Source organism: Fulmarus glacialis, unplaced genomic scaffold, assembly GCF_000690835.1.
Source record: "Fulmarus glacialis isolate BGI_N327 unplaced genomic scaffold, ASM69083v1 scaffold39876, whole genome shotgun sequence".
NCBI classification, from domain to species: Eukaryota; Metazoa; Chordata; class Aves; order Procellariiformes; family Procellariidae; genus Fulmarus; species Fulmarus glacialis.
The window spans coordinates 24,580-43,037 of NW_009219467.1; the positions used below are offsets into that span (position 1 = coordinate 24,580).

Here is an 18,458-nt window from a genome sequence, read left to right on the forward strand (position 1 = left end):
TAAGAATGGCCGTCCCAGTTCTGCCTAATGTCCTGTCTCTGATGGTTGCCAATAAAAGATTTGTAGGGAAGGTTGCAAGATATTTCCTCAGAATATTCTCCCAGCTGTCTGCAAGTTTGGCTCAAGGCCATTCTAAACCCAGGGCTGATGTTTCAAAGCTGTTAATAGCTTTTTCTTTTAGCATTAATTTGTCTAATTGTTTTTTGGACACGTGTAAATCCTTTACTATCCACAACTTCACATAGCAAAGTGTTTCAAAGTCCTATTATGTGTCACGACTTCCTTTTGATGGTTTAAGCTCCCTAATAATTGTAGTACTAAGGGAAGCTGTGAAAAATACCACTCTCCATTACGCTTTCTGTTTCACTTGATTTTTGTAAACACCTCTCATGTTTCCCATTATCATCTCTTTTTAAAGACTGGCATCTACTAGATTACTTAACTGTTCCCAGCATGGAACCTGTTCTGCCTTTAATCATTCTTGTTGCCTTTCTTTTAACCTGTTCTAGTTCTACTATATCCTTTTTAAGGTTAAAATAGAATCACATAGTGCATTCAGGCTGTGGCCAACATAGCTGCATAGTGTTGCTCTCCTTTCCTAAGAATTCCTTCCATTTGGTTTGCTTTTTGACCATTACCAAGCATTGAACAGGTACTTTCACAGAACTGAAAATTACCCTACCCTAAGTAGTGGTCAAATTAGAGCCTATCAGTGTATATGTAAAATAGAGTTGCTTGGTTTTGACCTCAGGCAGGATCATTTCACTCCGAATTTCATCTGCTGTTCTGTCACCTAGTTGTTCAGCATTAACAGGAAGAACCTTCTCCTTCCCAAGACCTCTTCAGTCTTGGCTTTCCTCTCCACATCTGTGACCAACTTCTATCACCAATGAATTCCACACAAGAGAAATGGGTTTTGCTGAGAATGGCAAAACTCCGAATACATTGCAATCAGATTGGGCTCAGATTTAAGATGGATAGAATATGGTGTAGGAGGCATTTACTCAATGTTTGTGTTTGCATTTTGGTTTTGTGCTTTTTAGAAGGCACAAATGCTTTCTAAATGTAAAATGCTTTGGAAAAAATAGTGTTTTACAGAAAATTCTGCTCAGCCTCTGTAGCAGTGAAGGAATCAAGCATTTCTTTTCCAGTTATGACTTCTTTTAAATTTGAGGAGATTTGCTAAAGTTCTAACCTTCATAATCTAGTGGTCATTACAGTATGATTTAAGTAAAGCTCTAGAGCCATTCAAATATGTGGTAATAATAAGACAAATGAATTCTTCATTGTAGCCAGGGATCTTTTCCTTTATACTGAAAATTTATTTCTGACACTACTCAAAGAATGTCCTGTACAGTGATGTTAAAACCAGTATACTCCTTTTGCATATCACCTTTTTGAAAGCTGTGTTGTCTTAGGAAAGTACAGTTTCTGAAAACGGACTGACAGTGAGACTCCAAAGCTTCTTAACAAAACACCCCCTTCCGCTCAGTACTGGAGGTAAGGTGGTGATGCTGGTGGTGGGGTCTGTAACTGTATTATAGCTGTTACTGTCTTTGTCAAATCCAGTACGGATGGTGTGGGTTATTCCTGTCTCCTTACAGTAATCTAGGATGCTTCTGGGGCAGTAAAATAGATAAATAATTTCCTTCCCTATTTCTGGATATACAGAACAATAATTTTTTATCCATTATTGATGACATGGGTTGTTCCTGTCTCCTTACAATGATCCAGGATGCTTCTGGGGCAGTAAAATAGATATGTAAAGAATTTCCTTTCCTATAGAAAAATAATTTTTATCCTTTGTAATTTCTGAAGCGCAGTTTGCAGAAAGTCTAGAGGGACCGATGTTTTGTACAACTAGGGACTGTTAAAATTGCATAGGCTAATGTTTAAGCTACAGAGAAGGAAATGCTTCAGATTGAATATAAAATCTTAACACAGTTCTCTTGTGTTTGTGCACTGTATGCTAGACTTAGTAATTACTTGATGATTCCTCATTTATGTGGGATTTTATTCTGTGTGAGCTGCTGAGAAGTGGCATGAAATGACATGACTTACAAAAGGCAAGTCGGAGAGGGCATCTGTCTTTTAGTACACTGAAACTTTGGCATTTGCTCTTTATACTTTAATATTGTAGAATGTAATTGCTTTAAAGCTCCACTACTGTAAATATGTGTCATTTTAGGTAACAAAGTTAATATTTTGGGAGAAGGAAAGGTAGAATCTGAGTCATTTGTCCAGAAAGAGGAATGTATTGAAATAAGTAAAGAACCAACCCAGGATAGAACCAAACGAGTGAGAGGTGGAAAAAGCCAGAAGAGGAAGAGGCTTAGGAAAGACATTGGAAAGAAGACAAAGAAGAAGAAGAAAGGTAACTAACACATGAGGAAAAAAAAAGCATTCTTTTTAATGCATATGCCTGCTGTAAGGTGCTTTAGAAAAGCTGGTGTGACTGTCCCATAGTGTGGGCAATGGAAAATTACTGGCCATCTCTGGGTTGCCTCTTTCAGTGAAGAGGTTCAGATGTCCTGGGGCTGTATACTAGCTCTGGAGAAAAACAGCAGCATGCTGTAACTGTTACCTGTGTGTGAATCATGATTGCATTACTGTATTGTACAAACTAAAGAAATTCTAATCGTGTCTGCGCCAGATTAACTCCTTGCAATTCACCATCAACTTTTGATAGCTGGCTTAAAGATTCTTCATGGTGTGATGCTTTAGGTAGTCAGTTTGCTAACTAAAGTGCTTGTTTTCTCATTCCTGGGAGAGGTATTAATGCATTTTACTTTCTCAACTGCTACTTCCTTCTCTGCTTTTGTCTTTTATTCTCACAAACTCCAATTGGTGCTGACACTGCCTGTGATAGGAGTTTGAACTAATCGGAATATGTCATGCTGAGGTAACTGGGTGTTTTCTTCTGGATTTGTTAGAAGAGGATTCTGTAGAAAAAAGCAAAAGACTCCGCTACCATGATGAAGCTGACCAGAGTGCCCTGCAGAGGATGACACGTCTGCGTGTCACCTGGACAGTGCAAGAAGACAGTCTGCTCATGCTGTGCCGAATTGCTAGTCATGTGCTAAATGCAAAGGTATTTAGTAGGACTTCTGCTTAAGGGGTCTATGTACTGAACGCACACTTCATCAGTCCTAGGAATTCATCCTGGTTCTAACCATCATTTGTGTACGTAAAAGCTGAAGTTTAACTCTGAACACTTTTGTTCTTCACACAGGTAAAAGGGCCCTTTGTTCCATGGCAAGTAGTTCGGGATATCATGCATGCCAGCTTTGAGGAGTCCCTCGATAAAACTTCTCATTCCGTTGGACGAAGAGCTCGTTACATTGTCAGAAATCCACAGACCTATCTTAACTATAAGTAAGAAGGTTTCTGTCTATGTTCTAGGTATAGGCTAAATTCTCCTGAAATTAAGTGAAGCGATATGCTTCTCCTATGTTTTCATCTTACTTCATGTGAATATAAATTTCAACTTTTTTGCATCCTCGTGCTATTAAATCTGTATTGAATTGGGAAAATTTCAACTCTGTACACCACCTTCAATTGTATCTGTTGCAGAGTTTGCCTTGCTGAGGTTTACCAAGACAAAGCCCTCATTGAAGATTTCATGAATAGAGAAAATAATTATGAAGATCCACAGGTAGGAGGGAAGTATTCTAAAGGTCATAGAGTACTTTACGCTGTTTGGATTACTGAGTACTTGCACTGTTTTGATTACTGTGATGTCATATCTTATCTCTCGCTTGTACCCTTAGCTATGTTAAAAATAGCATCATTGTAAAAATGTAGCATCATTGCTATTTTAAGAGTAAAGTGGACACAGGCAGCCTTCCAAAGGCACGTAAACAGCACTGCTGTGCAACAGACATTTTGTTTTTTCAAAGTGCTTGTTTATAAACACCCATGACTAAGCATCCATATGCACTGATTTATTTATTTATTTATTTATCCTCTCAGCCTCCTTGTTATCTGAGCAAGAAAACATTTTTGCTCTGTAATTTCTTATTTTGTCAGAATACTGCCTTAGCTTCTGTGGATGAGTGCAGGAACGTAAGCAAATTTCATGAGAGAAGCCTTAGTTTGATCAGTCAAAAGATTTAATTTTTGAGCTATTTATTTTTGAGCTTAAATCAACCACAATTTCAAATTGCAAAGTTGTTTACACTTTCAGTGCAAACAATTCCATTTTGAATTTCAAAACTTTTTCACAACTGGGACAATGTCATGGCAAGATTTTTTGGTTTTATCCAGGAATGACAATTCATATTATTGTCAGAAAATCCCAACCAGTTCTGTTGTTAGATTCATTTTTGTTTAAATGAAGAATAGTTATTCACTGGTAAGACACTGCTGAAATAAAGGCATGTGTCCCCATCCCTAAAGTCTGTCTTTGGAAGCAAATAAAGTCTTGTTTCCAGAGAGATACAGTACTGTTCCTCTTGTGTAACCATGATTGTACAAACAGACTTAATGGAGAACATGATAAAGCCTGAAGGGTATCAAGAGAAAAAAGGACTTAAGCAGAAGCTTAAACAAAGCTCTAGCAGGAGATCTTATGCTGTTAATTCAGTGTAATTGTTTTTAATATGTTCATGGTGGGTTGCTTGTAGCTGTGAGCTTGATTACAGACAGAACCTGCAACTGTTAAGTAAATCGGCAAACACAACTTCCACAGAGCTTTTTTGATGCATTCTTTCATCTGTTGTACTGTTTCTGACTTGATAATTTAAAATCAGCTATTTCTACTAGAATTTTCCATTAACACTTTAAAAGTAGAGGGTCTTTTCCCATTCTAAGAAATTGAGGTTGATAACATTTCTACCTCTTGTTTTCAAAGGTTTGTGCAAAGGAGTTTAAAGAGTTTGTGGAAAGACTGAAAGAGAAATTCAGTTCAACCCTGGGGAATCCCAAACTTGAGATTCCTGATACTTTGCAGGAACTCTTTTCCAGGTATTTTAGTTATGGTGCTTTTGACTCTGCATATAGGCTGAGACAGTGAGAAGAGGAGGGCAATTCAGGGTAGACCTCTTCTCTGCTATGCATGCTTTGTACCCTCTGTTACTTGTACTCTTAGTATCAAAAGAAGTTTCAGTAAATACAACAAGCAACGTTTCTCTCAAATCCATACTTCCTAAATACATATAACTAATTTTCAGTTATTTGCACAAGCTTGCGTATTTTAAACCATTCCCATTTTGCTAAATAAGACTTTTTGTAAACCAGAAATTCACAATGTCAGATTTTCATAAATTGTCAAATCCTCAGCTTTGCTATTAGACATGTTGGTACTCAGGTATAACATTTTAATGCAATAGACGACTTCCCTTTACCATTTTCCATATTAATTGGCCCCATTTTATATCACAGTTTGTAGCTGGTTGCTCAGCTACATCATCTCAGTGCTGCTAAAACTGTTGATACAGAAGAGCACTCAGCCTTGTATAGCATTCTCCAGCCCCAGAGCGTCAAGCTTTTTCGTGATGAATAACACTTGGAGAGAAGTGTGAAAATTTGGGTCTCAGACCATTTTATGATAACAAATTTAGCACCTTTGTAAATTTTCTTATTTTGGGAAGAGCTGTACCTTACAGCAGAATTGCTGCCAATGGTAACTGGAAGTCCAAAACCTCAATAGAATAGCAAATCCCTACAGTTCTGTACTGTCTCCTGTCAATGTGTTCTATCTCCTTGTCAGCAGATAGCTTAGTGGAGTGAGGGAGACTGATCTGGACAGTTCTTTTAATTTTTGACACTTGTGCTGAGGGCTGCTGGAGCAGATAGTTCCCCTGCGCTCTTTCAACACTTGCCTTATTAGCAGTTGCACTGGTCAGCCTCTGGGTTTCACGGTTGATATAAAATCACAGAATGTTTCTTTTGCTTCAGTGTTTTCTTTTCCCTTCCCTTAACTAGATTTCGAGTTCTGGCAATCGGAGAAGACACAAATCAAAACACAAAAGAGGATAGTCTAAGCAGGTGAGTAGCAGTAGCACCATTTTTTCCCATTAGGACTCCAAGGTCACATCAGCCCTCACATCTGTGAAAGTCATATAGTCTTCTAATTCGGTACATTTTTCATCTGTTTGTTGCAGTGTATAAATTTATTAATAGAAAAATACTTTCACAAGGCTGTAGGGACCTCTGATATAGATTATAGATTTGATGAATAAAATGACAACAGCAATGCCCTTCTCAAAATGGTGGTCTGTTATCATTAGGACAACAGTATATGTTTTCTGTCTGGGTGCTATACCTTAAGAGGAGGAGATGTTAAAGAGAACTTTGTTTTGTGTTGGATTATCTGGACTGATCTAAAAACTCTGGGTGGAAGGTCAGGGAAAATGTAACAGGCTCCTTTACATGAATGATCCTCAGCTGTAGTGATCTCATGCCTTTGTACATCTATTTCAGAAGCAGATGATTGAGTTTGTATATTTTTGTGCTAGTTTAATAGCTAGGTACCTCATGCTCAAAAATCATCGTGAATAAACTCTTTTTTTCTTTTTTTCTTTCAGTGTCTATGATATTCATTTTCTAGTGCTACAGAATTTGATTCAGAGCACTTTGGCACTCTCAGATAACCAGATGAAATCTTGCCAATCATTTCAGGTACAGTATCTGGACCAAACTTTACTGGTCATACAACTCTAAAGAGGTTCTCCTTCCTACTTTGATACATGTCTTTTTCAAATGGGAGAAAGGAAATCCAGAAACTTAGGTTTGTGTCCATTCTGTGGGGATTATTCTCTTCTGCTTTTAGGAAATTACATATTCTAGCTAGATTTTCAATATGTTGCTTTTCTCTCTGAGGATGAGATTGCAAGATGTGAGATTGAAGCAATCCCCAAAAACCATATGAAATAAACTCCGCATCCCTTCCATTGGGTCAAACTGTTTCATAATTTAGTGCCCACTTGAGCAGTTGGAATTATGCTCTAGAGGAGATATCACGAACAGAGTCCTAGTATCCAGCTGACGCTGGTGCTGGGAAGCCTCTCCTTCAGTGTTGAGGACCACAAAAATATATCATCTATCAGTCAGGCACTTAAAAAATGAAGTTAGAAGTTCAAAGGGCGTTTAACATCTCATCAGCAAAAGCCTAGAAAGTCAAGCTTATGGAACCAAATGTTCCTGATAAAATGATGGGAAGAATCTACCAAAATGTGTTGCAGATGAGCATTTTTTACATATATAATTCTAGTGGGAGCCTGATCCCATTTTGAATATCAAGTGTTCTATAGTATTTAGTTAATTTAATTGGCATTTACTGTGGAAAGCCTAGAATCGCATAAAAGGAATAGAATAGTGTAGTTAAGTGAATTTATATGTATCATTTACATTCTGGCTTGTAGCTCCATATTCATTTAGTTAATGTAAACCTCAAGTAGGTGAGTCTAACCGTGGATTCAGAGCTAATGCTGCCTTTTACATTGAACGAGGGTTTCTTTGCAGACATTCCGTTTGTACCGGGAGTACCGGGATGACATTCTTGTGAAGGCTTTCCTAGAGTGTCAGAAGAGAAGCTTGGTCAATCGCCGTCGAGTAAACCACACACTGGGACCAAAGAAAAGCCGGGCTTTGCCTTTTGTACCCATGTCGTATCAGCTGTCTCAGAGTTACTACAGGTGAGTGTCAGAAAGGTCACTGTTTGAGCAAATAAAAGAACCTACCCAGGCATGCTTGGCATGGAGGAGAGAATACACATGAAGTATATTGAGCAAAGAACCTGACCATCACAGCTGAAGCTGAACAGATGAAGGTGATATGTATGTATGTATGTTAGCCCTTTATTCAGTTAGGAATTAGGGCCGTACAGGGAACAGAGCCAAGTTTGCTGGGCAAGCCTTTACAAAGGCATATGCAGAGGAGAGGTAGCACCAAAGTTCTAGATGTGGTGGAAAGATTTCTTTAGTACTCTTGTCATTCCGATGGTTGCTTGCTTTTCCTGTCCAGTTACTTTGTGCTGCGCTGTACCTGAATGTCGGGGCTGGAGGAAGAGAATTTAACTGTAAATGTATTCAATGCTCAAGCAGAAGATGAGATCTTTGCTTTGTATTTGCTATATAGTACCTGACCTTTACCTGGTGCATAAATACCTAATGTTTTGGAACTAGTAAAAGGACTGTGAAAGCAGATGTAGAAGGTACTTGGTCACCAGCTCTAGCATGGGACTTCAACTGTTTGGCTGCTCTGTGCTACCATGGGTCTAAAATTCATATACAGTAAGAACAGATTATGAAAGTTTTGTGCTTCTTTGAATTTGTCTTTTTGTCCAGAGTTTTTACATGGCGGTTTCCCAGTACAATTTGTACAGAGTCCTTTCAGTTCCTCGAGAAGCTCAAGGATGCTGAAAAATCAGACCAGCCAGATAACTTCTCATTTAAAGATCAAGAAAACAAAGCATCAGAAGGAATGATTGCATTCCCTATGGATGGACCTGGTGGCCAGTGTGTGGCGATGCTTTCCCTATTTTCCCTGGGACTTGTAACTGTGAATGTAAGAATCCCAGAGCAGATCGTTGTGGTGGACAGCACTATGGTGGAAAATGAAGTGATAAAAAGGTAAACGCTGTTATTTCTATTAGTTAATATTTCTATTAGTAAATAGGGTTTGGGGGTAACTTGAATGAAATTGGTCAGGCATTAGCATTTTCTGCACTGTATTGTGGCATGTTTTACTGTGATACTGTTTAGATTTTTATTTCTAAGGAAGACTTAATGGCACTTTAGTTAGTGCCTGTCATGATAGCCTTGGACTGCATTTGTCTTCACATATGTGACATTTAAATTGCTAGGCACTTCATTGTCATCAGAGCTAATGTGGAAAGGAGAACAGTGTATGCTATATGAGCATTTTCATCAACATTGTACCTTCCCATTTCAAGGATTAAGAAGGATTAGTAACAAGGGTTTCAGCTTTATGAGTGAAACCTGTCTCCACAATATTGGTTCTATGTATTGTCTCCTCCTTGGTTTTTTTTTTTTTTTTTTTTTTTTTTTTTTTAAAAAGCCTCCAGTAATTGCATACCACTGAAATTGAAACTCTCTCCCTAGGCAGTCTAATCCTATGAATAGTTATCCTTACAATCATTATCTGTTTTCTTAGAGTGCAACCAAAATCTCTTGCTGTAGTTTAACCTGTTGCTTCCTGTTGTATATATACATGGAAAACACTTTGTTCTCTTCCTCTTTAGAGCAGGCTATTACCTATTTGAAGATTGTTATCATAGTCCTCCTCCCATAATATGCTATTCTTTAAAATGAGCAGCCTCAGTTCCTTTACATGTGTTTTTGCTATGTTACTCATGTTATCCAGATCTCTGTCTTTCTCATTATTTTCCTGTGCACTGAACTGTGATGTCAAAAAACAAATGCCAGGCTCTTGCTGGCAGGTCTGTGCCAATTATATCATGTTACATAGGTGATATGCCTGCTAATACATCCCAAGATGATGAATGGCCATGGTCTTGCCAAAAAAAAAAAAACCCAACCAACCAAAAAAAAAAAAAAACACCACCAACCCAGCGCGGTGATTCATGTACAGCTTATGATTCTTGTGATTCATATAACAAGTTTCTTTTCCTTTATCTAATTAATTGTTTCCTCTTAGTGTGGAGGGACAGGTGTATAGTACTGTAATATAAATAACATATTACCCATATGAGTAACATATTCTCCATATGAAATTGCTCCCTGCTCTTTTCCAGACTATTTCTCCAGTTTGCTGGAAACGTTCTGAATGCAAATCCTGTCTTCTCATAAACCTGCAGGCTCTCCAGTTTGGTGATCCCATGCAAATTTAATAAGCTATTTTACCACCCAGGTCATTAGCAAAAATACACTGCAACCCTGGACTAGTCCCATTTCTGTGTGCAGGCATCCGAGTCCAGTTTTCCAACTGGTTATGTACTCGCACTGTTTTTTCTAAATTATGTGTTCCCTTTTGGTTTTAAATGTTTTAAGGGAAGGTACTTAAGGTCTAACTTATCTTAGAAAAGGTTGCAAGGAACCTTTGGTTGTCTCTGGCATAATCCGCTTAAAACAGAGGCAACTTCAGAGTTAGATCAGGTTATTAGAGCCTTCACCTTTATCCATAATGGCTTTTGTGTCCTGGAAAGAAAGTGTTGGTTTGACTAAGTTTCTTTCTGGGAAATCTATTCTAGCTGCTACTACTATTCTTTCTTTACTTTGAGGGTGTCTGCAGTTTGGTTTATGTTGGTTTTTTGGCTTTTTTTTCTTTTTTAAAGTAACTGAAGTGTTTGGTCTGTAATTCTTTCTTCTCCTTCTCTCCCTTAAAAATAAACACTGTCTGCCCTATACTGCAGTATCCCTTATGGTCTCAGCCTTCATGCTCTGACAGATGTTCCTCATGATGAAGTGTCTGCTGACCCAAAGAGGTTCAGCACTGCCAGTTGAGATATTTTGGGTTCATTTCAACATGTTTGCAAAAAAGAGAGAGTTTCCTTTTCCAGGGACCTTTAGTGTATTTTCTTTTCTGTAGTTGCTTGTTCTCAGCACTTTAAATCAGCCTGCTGTGGACATACCCGCAGCTGTTCATGACTAAATATTAGAATGCAGAATAGCATGTGTTCTTGCTCTGCTCAATGTAATGAGTCACTTTCTTATTTTGAGGAAAAAAAACCCAACAAACAAATAAAACACCTCTGTTTGCTGTAGTTTGGGAAAAGAAGGACTTGAGGATGATGATGACGATGATGATGACTTAGATGACAGCTCTGGAGGCAAACGGAGAATAGAAGTAAAAGCTCGTCAAGCATCTCATACCAATTACTTACTGATGAGAGGCTCCTATGCCCCTGGAATTGTCAGCACGCGCAATCTGAGTCCCAGTGACAATATTGTAGTCAATTCCTGCCAGGTGAAGGTTAAGCTGCGATGTACGCCAGTTCCAGGAAGACTCAGCTCTCCAGGTTAGTTCTGTTTGGCCTAACTTGCACAGAAGTGGGTTGGAGCAGGAAAGATAGCAAATTCATGAGCTGATGGACTGATTTGAACAAAGCCTCTTAATAGGAACATTCTTTTTTCATTACACATGCAGTTTGCCTTGTAATGCTTTCTCTCCTGACTTAAAACAGACAGGTGGTTGACTTAGAGGCACCTTTTGTTAGTAACAAGTCCTTGCCTGTATTTCACGTTGTGTGAAACTATTAATCCAAAGAGGAAGTCTGCCTTCTGCTCTGTTATCCCTTCCCCAGGAGGTTTTTCAGTCCCTTCTGCAACTTAAAACACCATATTATGTCACACCCGGGCATTCTCTTCTGTAAAGAGAAAAGAAAATCTTTCAGAGCTCCTTGAATGGAAATTCACATTTACTTGTCTCATGCAAGTGCCTGAAATAGTGGTGTCCAGTCTCTGGCCTTTTACCTACAGTAATTTAAACATTTTGATAATATTTAGAGCTTGAGTATTTGCAATTTATCAGCACTTCCCCTTCTTGAAGAGCATCTTCCTTTCAGCTGTAATGCAAATGTATCCAGGAAAGCCTTTAGTTGTTTAGCTTTTTAGGTGGAAGGTCTAGTGCTGTCCCTGTCCATTCCTATTGCTGTTGTGGTAGAGGTAAAATAGAAATTCTTTCTCCTGTCTCTGCTGCCACACATGCCCTGCAGGTCTACTGAGCTGACAGCTCATTACAGTTGTTCTCATTTTTCCTTGGCTGTCAAAGAGGTGCAGCTGTCATATGAGTGAGGCATGATGTAAAGGCAGCCTGCAGATACAAGGTAAGAACAGTGCGAAAGCTACCCTCTAATCATCCGGGACTGGAGAAAGATGTTACGCTGCTTCCATTTCTGAATACTCTGTACAGTGGGGGTCAGTTTTGTACAGTGATGGATCTGTCTCCAAACACTGAGATGCTTTGTTATACTAATTGTACTAAGACATTGTCAACTTGTAGTTTATACCATATTTGGCCAATTGCTTTCTACCATGGATCAGCTGCTTCCAATTTTTAGATTATAGGGTCCTCCATAGCATTTCCTTGCCCTAGACTTTTCACTTGACCTTCTTCCAGAAAAAAGAAGATAATTCCCTCATCAACTTAGTTAAGCTAGAGTGTTAGAGAGAATACCAGTAAGTCTACACTGTCTTTCAGCAATACTTCACTTTGGTATGAGGGTAAGCCCTCGTAAACCAGCTTGCTCTTCTTCTACAGGTCTTTTCAGAGACAAATACATAAGGCAGAAAGAAAAAAGGAAACTGCAGCAATGAAGATGGAAAACTGAGCTCTGTTTTAAATTGGAATAGTCTAGAACACCTTTAATCTGTCTGTCTCAGAATATTTATCTTTCTGTAGTGTATTGCATAGTAACAACTGCTTCATAGCTTATACACTTGTTTTTTATTTGCTTTGCAGTTTCTTCTCTGCTTGATAACATGGTTGTGGGAGTCTCCTGCCTCCCTGAAACTTTTACCAGGCTGATAAAAGTCCAAGAAGAAAATTATGAGGTTGATCAGTTTCTTCATGAGTGTACAGAACGTTATGGCTATAATCCCAGAGATGTAGCTGCTGTTTTGGAGATCCGTAATGCAATAGAGGCAACTTCCCACTTTGGAATTTGCAAAGCTGAGCTGAGCAAACGTTTCTGCAGCTATGAAGAGGTGGAACCTGAACGCACCAGGAGCTTGGAGCAGTACATTCAGGTGGTTTTACAGCCAGCTGCTTTCCATACATTCATGTTTGCACGCTTAGTATTCCCCTTGAATAGGACAATCTTCCAGGTTGTAGGAAGCAAATATAAATTGAACAAAGCTATTTATATTAGGCAAGAGATCACATACCAATACCTGACAGCAATCTCACCTCAAAGTTAGGAAGGCCAAAAATCAAAGCAGCACTAACTCAGAGGTAGGAATGAACTGTTTCAGAAACCTGGAAGTACCAACATTCACCTTTAGAAGCAAAATACTCTATTTAACTTAATTTAAGCTGAAAAAAAACATCTTGTGCTGTAATTTCAGAAAAGTTTAAAGGGTAGAACATCTTTCCAACTTCAGTGCAGCAGGACAGAAAATTGGATGTTCTACTAAGCTCTTCCTCTTTCTTTGCTGCCAGTTAAAGATGGCGATTCCATGTTACTTGTTCCATGATACTGACATTTTCCAGTGAAAGCTCCTGAGACAATTTTTGTGTTTGTTTTTTTGTTTGTTTTTTATAGGACCTTACTGAAATGCAGCAGGTTTTAGAGGTAGGAGGCCATACTGTAAGACTGGTTGCAATAGTATATGCCAAGCCGTGGCTGTTACATTCGGTATGTCTGAAGAATAAACCAGATGATTCTGATCAGCAAGGTGCAGAAGCCACTCTCCCAGATGTACAACAGGATTGCCTGCCATCAGAACCAAAGAAGGGAGAGGAATGTTCAAAAGAGGAGGAGCAGCTGGGAAAAGATACACAATCTGTCAGTGATGAAGAACCCCCAAGGAAGAGATGTAAGACTCAAAATGATGTCCTTCAAGATGGCAATCAACTCTGCCAGGGTTCACAGAGTGGTTTGAAAAGTGCGAATGAAAATAACTTTGATGCAGGTGTTATTGATCCTGTTACAATGAAGGAAGCTTTAATCATGGATGAAGAAACAGGCTCCCTGGGAGGGCAGACAGAACACCTGGCTGAACACCCAGTGTGTGCTCCAGATGCTGTGAATGTGGACACTAACAAAGAACAAAATAAATCTTGTTCTGAGGACAAAGAGCTTGAAGAGGAGAATGATGAGCTCAGCACTGAGCACAACAAGCAGATCCCTATGCTTGAACAATCAGCCAGTGAGCAGTATGATGACCTTTCCTACTTACAGGAGAACCCAGGAGTCTCTAAAGGTAGGTAGGAGCACTCTACATCCAAGAAATAGAGACTAGTTCATCATCAGTTGATCCCAAACCGCAAGCTCCATTTTATAAGCAAATACTAGCTTCTTTATGAAGCCGCACCAGTGATAGAGGTGTTCATTTCTCACAGACGAAGTGGCATTACACTACTTGATCTGGAAGGTCTTGGAGGTTTCAAATACATCAAAGATTCCTTCCTAGGCCTATTGCTGGAATGTTCATGACTATTCCAGAAATGTGTTTTCCTTAGAAACTCGTTTCCATGTCTTATTCTTCTCCAAAAACATATTTGGATCTCAAATTTCTCATCTTTGGCTTCAGTCCAAAGGCTAGAGATCTCTAAACCTAGAAAACACGGCGCTGCTGGTGTCCATTTAACTAGAATGCTCATGACTGAAAGCTGTAAAGTCATTAAACCATTCACCAGAAAGCAGCACATGCCAGCAAGAAGATCAATAGCCTCGTTTGTAACCCAATTTGACTTCATTTTCATTTCCTTTTTACTGCCGGTTTTCTTTCTTAATAGCTAGTAGTTCTTGCCAAGCTTTACATTAAGTAGGTTGTTGGGGATTTTATTTTGGTTTTGTTTTTATCAGCTCTGATTTCAGATTGAATCACAAGCTGTTTGTGTGGTATTTTGCCAAGATCTGCCGGTACCCACGTTTGCAGCTGCGGACTGCCATGTCAATCAGTGCAGACTGATCTGCAGCATCTTAGAGCTTTGTATTGTTTAATTGGAGCCTTCCTGCAGGAAACAGACTCCGGGCTGTCTAAACAGCAAAGACTTCAGCAGTTCTTAACATGAAGCTACTAAAGCACTGTTTTGGATTTAACTTCCTCTATTTGTTTGTAACACAGGAGGGAAAAAATAGTAGTTATGTTATCAAGCAGAGTTCTTACTGGTCTTACTGATGAAGGCCAGCTGAAGGGTTTACATGTGCTTAAGCCAAAGCTCTTAGCCTCTGGGTGTGGTAGAAGTACCTACATTAAGTAATTGTGTAATTAAAGCCCATGACATAATGCATAATGGCAGTTGCAGAGACAACCTTCCCTCTGAAACCAAACTCTGCTGAAATCTTGAGTTTGCACTCTCAAGTCTACAGCTACTTGGACTTCTGCTCAACTTCGATATGATTATGAGGAGCATTAAGTTAAATGCACAGGAGTGCGCGCATGCTGAGACCCTGCATAGCTCTCTGCGTGAAACTCCGTTCTTTCAGTCCATAGAATTACTTGTTGTTCAGCCATGCCGTCAGACTTCTAGGAGTAAAACTTCTTGCTGTGATTTGGGAATGGAACCACAAAAAGTGTGGTTGGAGTAGACAGATGTCTGTGAGAAGAGGTGTGGGAAAGAAAGAGTATGCTGCAGACAGGTAATGGCAGTCAGAGTGGAACTTTGCAACTAGACCACCACACAGCGTAGTTTTTGCTTGTTTTCTAGCATAAGCTGTTGCATTTTACAGCTTAGCCACCTCTTACTTTCCTTCCACTAGATAAAGAGTTTGGGTTAATTAAAAACTGTGTTCTTTTCTTTCCAGGAAGTTCTATGACAGATGTATCCCAGGCAGCCAGGGACCGGTGAGTAACAGAGATGTCTGCAGAATAACTAAACGCTTAGCGCTACCAAAGTAATACCTGGAAGCAAATGATTTGGACACCTTAGTTTTATGCTCTGATGGGCAGTGAGCATCGATGGAGAAACCCCATGTTTTCCTCCATTGTTCTTGTTAATGTTATTCGGGCTCATACGCACGCTGAAAAAATTTCTCTGATACGTGTTTTTTTTTCCAAAAACCAACTAGCTCCAAATATTAGAGGAACAAAACTAATTTTCTTTCTCAGATAAGTCCAATGCCAGAAAGTCTCAGCTTCCATGTGCCCAGGAAAGGCCTGGAGAAACTGCAATATGGGAAATGTGAATTTCCATGCAGGGTCTCTCTTTTAACTCCAAAATGCTAAAAATGAGGAATTTGGTTTCCTGTCTGAGCACTGTTGCTGCATGTTGCAGATTGAAGCAGGTCTTGGATAACTTTTGGAGGATATTAGAGCTAGTAACAAACAAACAAGCAAAACAAAGCTTTCCTGGTCAAGACTCAAGGTAATTTTTGGGTGGTATAATGGTGCTAATAGTGCTTCTCGGTGGTGAACACCTAGCGTGAAATACTTCAGGTCTGTGGAACTGTCTAGTAGATCAGCACCAGCCTCTGACCATTCTCAGAGCAGCTGCAGAATTTACACCTAGGATGTGAGCAAACACTGGCAACGGATGTAGTAAGAATCTCTATGACGCAGAAATTATGATGGAAAATCTAGCTAGAAGAATAATTCCTGACAGAGCTGAGCTAAAATTGTCTTTTGCAGGGCCTGCGAGAATGTCTGCTTCATTGGAAGACCATGGAGGATTGTGGATGGGAATCTGAATAAACCTGTGTGTAAGGGGATGATGGAAGCTGTGCTCTACCACATCATGACAAAGCCGGGCATAACAGAAGGCATGCTCTTGCAGCATTACATGGGGGTGCTGCAGCCTGTTGCTGTCTTAGAGATACTGCAGGTATGTGAATCATCAGCTGTGTGAACTTTAATCTGGTTCAGCTTCTGCACTTAAGAGTCAGCAGCTACTTTGCTGAAGTCCCAGGAAAATGGGACTGTGAATGAACCATGAAAAACAATCTTCTCCTTTTAGTGCAAATTAACAAAAGCCAGAGCAAGTGACTGTTCACAATGAGGGTGGAAGGAAGCCTGCTTTGCCTGTCCTTGGAACTACTGTATTACCGATTTTAAAATTTGAGCTTGCTTCTGAAATGGATGTACGCACAGTTGAAATTCTAGTTGGTTACTCAAGAGCAGTGGCTTGTCACTGTGAAATACTAAGTTGGGCTGTTTAATGCAGTGTTAATCACCTTAGAATTTATCTTTTTTCTCCCCTTATATACCTCTCAGATGGGTAACCTTTGACATAAGAATCAGACTGAAACGTGTCTGTGCTAGACAATACTGTAAATAAGACCTTCTGTCCTGACAGACCTGCTTAAAGGCATACATCCTTAATTGTAAAACAGTACATGGTGAGAAAATTTGAGTTTCTCATATTTTTTTTCCCACATCTTGAAGTTTGATTGCCACCACTGCTACTTTGCAAATGAAACCTTGATTTTTTTTTTTTTCCCCCAAGGATTCAAAATCTTAGGTATAGCAGTAATATTGCAGTCCTTCCCATAAGCATGACGTCCCCTACTAATGCTGGAAATTAATACTCCAGTGTATGCATGCCACGCATCTGCCCAAGGGCTCATGCATTTTGGTAACAATGCAAGTTGTGTACACTGCCGATCATGCACTGAGCAACCACCCTGTTTCCTCGGTGTTCCATCGCAGCTTGCCCGTACGTCCTGTGCCACAGCAACACTGCCAAGAGGGCGGCTGGGATCAGGGCACAGGCAGAGCAGCAGCAGACGGGTTTCAGACTGCAGGACAGAGCGGAGAGTGGCGAGGCATGCGCATGTGGGAGAGCAGTACAGATTCCTAGGCAACTTTTATTGAAATCCACAAAGTCAGGGAATTACCTGTATATTTTACAGATCGGAGAACTTCAATCTAATTTCTCTAGCAATAAATTTGATAAGAACTGGTTTTGAAACCATAGACAGAGCTTGTATCTGTGATGTACCAAATATTAGTAAATCTAGACGCATACCTATGCGAGATCACCAAATACAGACCAGATGTTTTCAGCACATACAGCACATGGTGCTGGGTGTTGCTGTGGGAATGAATGCGAACCCATTAGCACGAACGGCCCCAGAAGGTTTGCACCTATACCACCATTAAAGGATTTGTAACTGGTCCTAAATGTCAAGATCTGTTGTTGAACACGTGTTCTGTGGCAGTATCCAGATGTCAACCACTGTGCTGAACATGACAAATGAGCATCTATCCAGCTTGGGAACTTGCTCTGTTGCTCTGTCATCTTTGCCTCCCCCGTGGTCTCCTGAGGGGGTGAGTGAAGCCACTTTTAGTATAAATTGTCTAAGGTTTCTGAGAACACTGTAGGTAGAACAGTACTAAGTGCGTTTTTTTTGCTGCAACTGCTCAAGCTAAAATATGTGAATTTTTCTGCAGGGTCTGGAAACTGTAGGTTGCATCAGACGATTCTACATGAAAAAGCCATCCCTGGTGTCGCTCTTTTCTCAGCCAGTTGTGGAAGAAAGACTAAACAATCCCAAACTGAGCGAAACGCCAACGATATACTATGAGCCTACGATAGACTGTACTCTCAGGCTGGGCAGAGTGTTTCCCCGTGAAGTGAACTGGAATAAATGGGTGCAGATTATACCTGTATAAAAGGTAAAGCTGAGTCATATTAAATTGGTTTAGCCTGTCGGAGTGAGCATTAATGCAGATTAAATGTTACAATTTCCGCTCCATCATGTTTCTATTAAATTATTTATCCTTTTTACTTTTGAATGTATTTAAACTGAGAATAAAGCTTACCGTTAAGACACAGGTAATATTTGATCCCCCTTTAAGTATATTCTCTTTTTACCAGTAATTGCTTGCAGAGCACATAGTTCGTAGTTTCTGCTTTATCTTACGTGGTTT

At 39.6% G+C, this 18,458-nt stretch overlaps 1 protein-coding gene across 1 annotated transcript in view; it reads left to right on the forward strand.

Annotated features, from left to right (window-relative positions):
* GTF3C1 (general transcription factor IIIC, polypeptide 1, alpha 220kDa) overlaps nucleotides 1–18,200 on the forward strand; it is a gene marked incomplete at its 5' end in the record, with an annotated part of 42,198 nt that extends 23,998 nt beyond the window's left edge. The window contains 16 exons of the mRNA XM_009580390.1: nucleotides 1,419–1,500; nucleotides 2,189–2,374; nucleotides 2,934–3,091; nucleotides 3,233–3,375; nucleotides 3,574–3,655; nucleotides 4,853–4,965; nucleotides 5,926–5,988; nucleotides 6,528–6,621; nucleotides 7,465–7,637; nucleotides 8,289–8,573; nucleotides 10,689–10,942; nucleotides 12,385–12,671; nucleotides 13,187–13,847; nucleotides 15,395–15,434; nucleotides 16,218–16,410; nucleotides 17,979–18,200. Coding sequence (XP_009578685.1) covers nucleotides 1,419–1,500; nucleotides 2,189–2,374; nucleotides 2,934–3,091; nucleotides 3,233–3,375; nucleotides 3,574–3,655; nucleotides 4,853–4,965; nucleotides 5,926–5,988; nucleotides 6,528–6,621; nucleotides 7,465–7,637; nucleotides 8,289–8,573; nucleotides 10,689–10,942; nucleotides 12,385–12,671; nucleotides 13,187–13,847; nucleotides 15,395–15,434; nucleotides 16,218–16,410; nucleotides 17,979–18,200 — 3,036 coding nt within the window. The remainder of the gene's footprint in view (nucleotides 1–1,418; nucleotides 1,501–2,188; nucleotides 2,375–2,933; nucleotides 3,092–3,232; nucleotides 3,376–3,573; nucleotides 3,656–4,852; nucleotides 4,966–5,925; nucleotides 5,989–6,527; nucleotides 6,622–7,464; nucleotides 7,638–8,288; nucleotides 8,574–10,688; nucleotides 10,943–12,384; nucleotides 12,672–13,186; nucleotides 13,848–15,394; nucleotides 15,435–16,217; nucleotides 16,411–17,978) is intronic.
* Nucleotides 18,201–18,458: the final 258 nt, after the last annotated feature.